The sequence below is a fragment of the Callospermophilus lateralis genome, chromosome 3 (genome assembly GCF_048772815.1).
Source record: "Callospermophilus lateralis isolate mCalLat2 chromosome 3, mCalLat2.hap1, whole genome shotgun sequence".
Taxonomy (NCBI): Eukaryota; Metazoa; Chordata; class Mammalia; order Rodentia; family Sciuridae; genus Callospermophilus; species Callospermophilus lateralis.
In genome coordinates this window covers 123,355,642-123,363,857 of record NC_135307.1, presented here as the reverse complement: position 1 = coordinate 123,363,857, position 8,216 = coordinate 123,355,642, and the positions used below count along the sequence as shown (strand labels likewise).

Sequence of the window (8,216 nt, the reverse complement as noted above, 5' to 3'; positions counted from 1 at the left end):
TCCACTTACATGACTGAGGGAACCCCTGAGTCACACACTTAATAATCTCAAGAAGTTTTCTGTGTTGTTCAGATGCATGAGCATAACTTTGTCCTATGACTCCCTTGTTTTTCTCTTAAGACCAGGCCATTCTGACATTGAAAGTCATAATTGAAGTATATTTCCTTTTTTTTGCAACCTAGATAAATTAAGAGTTATCCAAATCATTGATTCTCGCTCTTTTCTTTTGTTAGCAACTTTCCATTTCATCTCTCTCCTCTGCCCCTCACTTTTTACTATGAGAAGCAGAAAGAAAGCAGGCCATAACTTCAACACTTGGCTTGGAAATATCCTCATGTAGGTACAAAGTTTCATCATTGTGTTAGCTTCCTATGACTTCTATGACAAATTGCCACAAATTTGGTGGCATTAAACAACACAAATTCATTCTCTTAAGCTTCTGAAGCACCTGAATCTGAAATCAGTTTCACTGGAGCAAAAATCAAGATGTTGGCAGAACTACACACTCTCTCTGGAGGCTCTTGGGAAAAATTCATCACCTTTTTTAGAGTCCTTGTCTTGCGTTCCTTGGTCCAAGGCTCCTGCCTACCTCTTCAAGCCAGCAACTCAGCACCTCACCTCTGTCATCTCTGTTTTCATCTCCTTCTCTCTTCTGTGTTTCATCTCTTGCCTGTCTCAAGAGATGATTGCATTTAGGACACACCTGGATGACTTCTTCATCTCAAGACCCTTAACTTATTCTCATCTGCAAAGACCTTTTTTCCATGAAAGGTAATGTTTACATGCTCCAGGAATGAGGACTGTATGTTGTCAGGAGCCATTATTTATGTTACTATGATTGTTTGTAAGCCCTGCTGTCTGCATAACTGTAGATACAGTTCAGCCAAGCTTTCTCTCGCTATACAATAGTCATATTCTCTCTTACAGTTTCCAATAGCCTGCTCTGCATTTCCTTCACTCTCACCAGCAGAGCCTTTGATCTCTGTATTTCCACCAATAGTATGTTTTTGGCCATTTATCCATTCTCAATGACAGCATAAGTTTTCTATACATGCTCATCACTTTCTTGCAAATCCTCAGTACAGAGTCCTTAACACCTGTGTGTCTAGGAACAGTCTATTTAGGGTAATGTAGGATTTCTGTTATTTATCTCAGTTTCCTTCCAGCCTCTACCCACTGCCAAATTCCAAAGCCATTTCCACATTTTCAGAAATTTATTACAATAGTTTCCCTCTTCCAGATATCAAAATTTGTATCAGTTACCTGTTGGCACTGTAACAAATTGTCAAGAACTTATTTGCTTAAAATAGCACATTTTATTATATTATAGTTCTGGTGGTCAAGAACCCCAAAATAATCTTATAAGGCTAAAATTAAGGTGTTGACAGGTTTGCATTCCTTCTGGAAGCTCTAGGGGAGAATCCTTACCTTGCTTCTTCCAGTTTCTAGAGGACACCTGCATTCCTGGGCTCTCAACCACATCATTCCCACCTCTGCTTCCCTTATCGCATCTCTGAAACTGAATCTCTTGCCTCCCCTTTATAAAGACCCTTGTGATTATATTGTTCCCACATGGATAATCCAGGAAAACCTCTCCTTCAGAAGAGTCTTAAACTAATCACATCTGCAGAGCATTTTTCCATGTGAGATTGCATTCAGAGGCTTGGGGTTTCTGTGCATGAGAACATAAGCAGGTGAGCATTGTTCTTATTTTGCCCAGCATGGCACTACCTTCCACTGCATTAGTGCTGTATTTCTACAAGGGTGAGAAGGTCTCAAATCTGAAGAGAATATGGCTAGGAATCTGGACACTTTCTTCAATTACTTATTGTTATTAAATTTCTGGTCTTGGACCAACACTTTTAACCAGTTTTTCATACCTACTAATTATTTCTTTCTGGTTATAAAAGCAGCTGCTGTTATCATTCTTTTTCAAATGAGAAGACTTGACCAGAGGAGTTAGGTAGAGTTCGTTAATTAATGCTAAAGCTACTCTAGAATTTGGTTGTTTTATCTGTCTTAAAGTGCTCACCTGTGAGCTGCTGCTTTTGGTTAGATCTCAATTAGGATGATAAAAATCCAAGACGGAACAATGATCTTAACTGACAAAATAGTCTTTCTTTACCCTACAATTAAGAGGTTGTTCACAAATGGGACCTTATGCTCCAACAAGTCAGTGCTTAAACTGTCTTAACAGAAATTAGAAGTAAAACATAAATTGGACCTTTGGAAAAAAAATACTGGATTCCTGGATCTACTAGTAAATTAGTGAACTTTTGCCAGAAGCAGGTTTCTTAACCTTCTGGGCTTCATTTTCTTTATCTAAAAAGTGAAGATTTTGACTCAGTAACCTGACTGGCACTTTTGAGCTATGACAGTCAGCCATTCCTAGAGGGCTTTGATCTCAGTTCTCTGTGAAGGAGGTTGGACATACATCAAGGCCCTTACATTTCAAAGACCCCATGAATAGAAGTTTCCCTCCAGAGACATATGCACAGACCATTGTTGTGAGACATTTAAAGGCATCAAGAATTTTAAATTTATTCTCTCACTCAGGCTGAAACATTTGCTGTTGGAGGACTTATCTGAATAATTAATTCATTTGTTAGACACTTTCATAGATGAAGTATACTTTTCTGAGGTTTTAGATTCTAATTCTAAGGAGCTCTATAAAACTGAGGACTAATCATTGAAATTTAATCATTTATTGAGGTGGTAATTATAGAAAGCACTCTTTTTTATGTTTTTACTGGAAGCATTTTAAAGAATCTTTTTAATGAAGATCCATATATTTTATATATATTTCAGTCAACTATTTTGCTGCTGTGACTCAAAGACCTCATAATAATGATTAGAGAAGGAAATGTTTATTTGGGGGCTCGTGGTTTCAGAGGTCTCAGTCTATAGAAGGCGGGCTCTATCCCTCAGAGCTCAAGGTAAGGCAGAATATTATGGTGGAAGGTGTGGTAGAGGAAAGCAGCTGGGAACATGGCACCAGAAAGCAGAGAGAGAGAGAGGCAGGGAGTGAGGGAGATTCGTCTCACCAGGGACAAACTATATCTACCCCAAAAGCACTCCCCCACTGACCCACTCCTCCAACCACGCCCTGTCTGCCTACAATTATCAGGTAATCATTTTCCCTCTCAGCTTCTTGTGTTGTCTCACACATGAGCTGATGGGGGATACTTCATATCTAAACCATAATATCCAGCTCATTTCTGTCAACCTGTCTTTGCATGTTCACAGTACCCCCTGTCCTCCTTATAACACACACGTACACACACGCGTACATACACACATACACATTTACTCCTACAGTAAGCCAAAAGTAGACCTTGGTGTGCCTTCCTTGCAGAATGCCACCTTTAAATGTTGTCAGTGCAGTGATTTTCCAGAGACTGGTGGCTCTGGGAATCAACCAGCCAGAGTGAATCCCACCATGACAGACACAGGGCTCTGGTTCCCCTTGTAAGCACATGGTCTTGGCCAGGAAACCAGTTCTAAATCAGGAATGGGTCCAGTGCCCAAGGGGGGGGGGTAATCGAGTTTCCTGGGTACGTGTGTGTATGGTGGGGGGTGGCTTGCTCTGACAAATAGGGTCGGACAACAGAGGTTCTGAGCTGTGGTACCTGGAGTGGGAAGGTGGACTGAAGCAGACCAGCACAGAGCAAGGAAAGGAGGAGCCAACCACAAGTCATCAAGTTGTCAAGAACTCAGCCAAAAGACCTGGTTTCCAGGCAGTCTACAGATCCCGTGCAAACTGAGTGTTTGCTGGAACCAGAACCCAGTTAAGGTGTCTTAGAGACATAGCCATGACTGAAAAGAAGTCTGCCATTGAGGCACCACCTCACATCTGCCCTAGGGATGGGAGTGGGCCCATGATGTCCTTAGTAGGAGGTGACTCAGAGCTGGGTCTGCTGGTTTGCAGGCTCAGTACTGAAGCTGGGTGGAGGCAGAATCACCCTCTCCCCCTGAACTCCCCGCACTGCTCCAGTGGTGGGCCCTGGGTGTTCCTGTCTCCCTGGTCCATGAATTGTTAGAACGGAGGCCATAAACCCACCCAAAGAGCCCATAAACCCACCCAAAGAGCCCCTACAACACTATCTTTCCATGTGCTCCTTGTCACATTTATTGCTTTGAACCTGCTCTTACGTGTGTGTGTGTGTGTGTGTGTGTGTGTCTGTCTGTCTGTCTGTCTGTCTGTCTGTCATGGTTCTCTATTAAAATTTTGCTTCTTAAGGAAATTCTAGATATTCTGAGCTCACTTGTGATTTTATTCTCTAGATTATATCTAAGTCATTTAAATTCTCTGTTTGTTATTGTTTTACTCAACAAATTGCTTAAGTTTGCTAACAACCATGTTAAAAAAACATTATTTCCTTTGTGTTGTCTGAATACCACTCTCACAGAGTATGCTTTTTCATTCCTAATTTTCATAATTATAATAAATAAAACTCTATTTACCACACCCATTTCATAGTCTCTTAGAATGTACCTTTTTTCATAGTTTATGATTGAAGAGATCCATTGCAGATTATCAATCATGAAAAATAATGTAAAAATCTAACAACATTTTATTTGTTATTACACATACACATGCATGCTAGAATTAAATATTCAGTCCCTCAGAGTCACAATTATGTAGATTTTAGTAATGAGGGAAATACTTCAGCTCTAATGTTTGGTTTAAAAAAAAGAATGCATTTTAAATACCAGGAATGAAAAGAAAATATACATACATATAGAAGAATGCTGGGCTACCTGTACCAAGTAAATTCATAATAAAATGGTAGGTATTTGTAATTATCTTCTTTATATTTTTTCTCATAATTTATGAATATACATGGAATACCATTTTAAAAGTCATCTCCTTGCCTCAACATGAGACTTCTGTCCATTTGCACTTATAGCTCTCTGGGACTCACTATGTATTTGAGGGACTGTCCTTCATAGTATTGTGAATGGAGAATTCTCACTCCTTATGGGCACAGACCTCTTTCCACTGATCACATTTTAGTTTCAATCAGGCAATGCATGCATTGACTACTCAGTCTACAATCAGCAAGTGTGAATTATGTGCCCAATTTAATAATTATAGTTTAATCTATATTAATAGGAGGAAGTAAGAAAGGTAAAAATAAATGTTTTTACATGGATTCTCCTTCTGGGTGCTTAAGCAGTGTTCAAATATAATACAATGAGGCATTGACCATAGTGCTATTTAAAATGGAATTATTATTTGCTTTAGAAGTAGAATGATAACAATCATTTGAAGTCAAATGTTTTGTCTTATGATTTCATTTTATATAATTCATTTTATTTTAAATAATGGAAAGAAAATCAAGAAACAGAAGATAAGCTCAATACAATTTGGAATTTTAATTAGAAAAAGGTTTAAGATAAATAAGAATTCTTGTCCATTTTCTGTGACTATGACAAAATGCTTGATGCTGGGTAATGCACAAAGTAAAGAGATTTGTTTCAAGGACTGAAAGTTCAAGGTCAGATGATTCCATCTGTTCAACCTCTTGTGAGGGCTTCATGGAGATGGCATCACAATGGTGGAGGCATGAGCAGAAGTGTCCTTGTGGTAAGACAGGACTCCAGATTCAGGGGCCAGTCTGTCACTTTTTAACTGGGGTCCTGTAGGAACTACATTAAGGCCTTACAAAGGCGGTGGCACCAGTGACCTAATCATCTCCCATTAGGCCCCACCTCTTATAGCTTCTACCACCTCAACCCCACACTAGGGCCCAAGCTTCAGGCATATGAACTTTTGGGGAGCACCCTCAAGCCCTGTGCAGCCCATGGAATTCCCACGTGTGGTAGCTCTGCAAGTGCACTTGCTTCTTCCAGAGCAGAGCCTGTGGCTGTGTGGCAAGCAGCAGATGCCTTTAGGGAGCCTCTGCGCTCAAAAGCTGGCAGCAGAGGATCCTGCCATGAGAGCCTTGCATTTAGGGTCTGATTCCTTATTCTACACACTAAATTTCCTCCCCCATGAACTGACGTAATAATAGGAAGGGATCTCATCATGCTGCTATGATTTCATGAGTGAATGTAGGTAAAGCATTCAAAACAGTTCCGGGCACAAACAGGCCCACTGTCATTATTATCACTATTGTTATTGGTGAGGGCAGTTGTGGTTGTTGGTATTATTATCTGGAAAACTAGGCTTGAATTAAAAAGCAAGTTCAGTTTTACCAGAGCATTCCTATTGCAACATACATATACCTACTGTACGGTTTCATGTCAATCTATTAAACAATGAGTATAGCCAGGTTCTGGTAAAACTGTGTGCATTTATCTACATTTACATTTTGAGCTCTGAGCTATTTTAGATAATGTGTGTATTTTCAGCCTCATCAAGGTAACCTTTTTAGATAATGATGAATAAGGGATGGGAAATAAAGAGTAAATACTTTTAAGTGCATCTTTAGTTGTCTCACAAGCAGTTATGTATAGAGATGGGAGGGGAGAAACATACACACCAAGCTGAGTGGATTTGATTCTAAGCCTTATTTCTGAATGATACTCATCTACTACGCAAATTTAGGTACTTTAGTGAAGACATTTTAAACAGTATCACAAAAGGTATTTGTTAAAGTTAGTATTTGATATGGCTTTCTGGGACAAAGTAGCTGCTCAGTAGACAGTGAGTCATTTAAAGGTCTGATGTCTTTTTTTTTTTTTTTTCAGCTTGACTATCTCTGCTGAGTGCCCCATGCAACTTGAAGACTTCCCGATGGATGCCCATGCTTGCCCTCTGAAATTTGGCAGCTGTAAGTTATTTTCACAAGTAAGAACCGTGGATATACTTTTGAGATCAATTCCACATTCATTCAGAAGAATGTAGGTTGTGTATGAGCACAGTATGGTGCCATCAGAGAAGACTAGAGAGTGCTTTGTCCTTGCCACACTAGTTTCCTTGTCTTTAAAGTGAAATCATAAGTCAGAGAGCAAGAACAAAAGGAAGTCTTTGGGCTCCATAGTTCCCTTTGAGTTTGTATTCCAGAGAAATAAAGACCTCCTACAAGTTCCCTCTCCCAAAGGCTCTACCGCCTCCCAATAGTCCCACCCTTGAGACAAGCCTTTAACACATGGGCTAAGGGGGAGGGGGTTTCCCAGTCTTCCTGAGCTGACTACATTCGGGAGAAGACCTTCACCAGTCCTTCTGGCAAGATGCTCTGGAGATCTCGGTCTCATCCAATCTACGTCTTTTTGTTGTTATTTAAACAGCCGCAAGATGTCGAGTATGCTGGGTCCCATTAGCACTCAGAAACAAACGAGACTGAAACCTTTACCTCAGGCATCTCAGAAAAGCTGGATTATTGGATGCTTCATCCAACTATTTTCTTTTCCAGAGAGCAGCTGAGATCTAGGGGTTTCTCCCTGTTTGCTGTGTGCTGAACCAGTGGCATGGGCTGTGAGACCAGTTGCCATCTCTGTTCTCACTGGCTCTTAGGTGACTGGGTGATGCTGAGTCCCCTCAGTGCTCAAAGGCAGGCGCCATGGGAAGCCAGACCTCTGTGTAGCACCCAGGAAGTTGGGATGCTGGATCCTTGATCTGCCTCTCCCTCCCTAGGAAGAATCTTGGAGCTGGTGTTTTGCATCCACTTACACTGAGCTGAGCCTGGGAAGGGTATAGGACTGTGGTGACTGAAAGTCCAAGTAGGGCCTCATCCTACTCCTTTTCCTTGTTCCCAGTTGTTGGTGTCTAGATGTTCTAACTCTGCCAATTCCCTCATCAACTGTATGAGGTGAAGTGAGGTTCCTGTCCCTAGGGAAGGATTGAAAGCCTGGATGTTGGATGCATGCTCTACTTGGTTATTTTATAAGGACTCTGGATTCTGTTAAATCTATAGAGTTTTAATTATATATTCCACTTCTATTTACACTTACACTTCTATTTATAATCATACTTCTATATATAAAACCAACTAACTTGGCTGAGTTCAAACTCCAGACTGCCTTTCCCTGGCAGGCAGCAACTGACATGTCAGGTATTTCTTTGACCTTTGTTGGGCTGGTGGGACCATACTTCATGCATGCAAATACCGAGTGTGGGGGTAAGACAGAAATTTGGGTGCAGATTTTGTACATCAGTATATATATCACACTTGGGGCTTCCTCCCCATGGCTCTTTTAATTTCAAGGATTTGATGCCTCACCTTCCAGCTGCATTGCCTTGGCGACTACAGACTCTTCTTCACACCGAC

At 40.7% G+C, this 8,216-nt stretch overlaps 1 protein-coding gene across 1 annotated transcript in view; it reads left to right on the top strand.

Annotated features, from left to right (window-relative positions):
* Positions 1-8,216, top strand: part of Gabra5 (gamma-aminobutyric acid type A receptor subunit alpha5) — a 71,988-nt gene that overhangs the window by 42,118 nt on the left and 21,654 nt on the right. Inside the window, exon 5 of the mRNA XM_076848735.1 lies at positions 6,697-6,779. Coding sequence (XP_076704850.1) covers positions 6,697-6,779 — 83 coding nt within the window. The remainder of the gene's footprint in view (positions 1-6,696; positions 6,780-8,216) is intronic.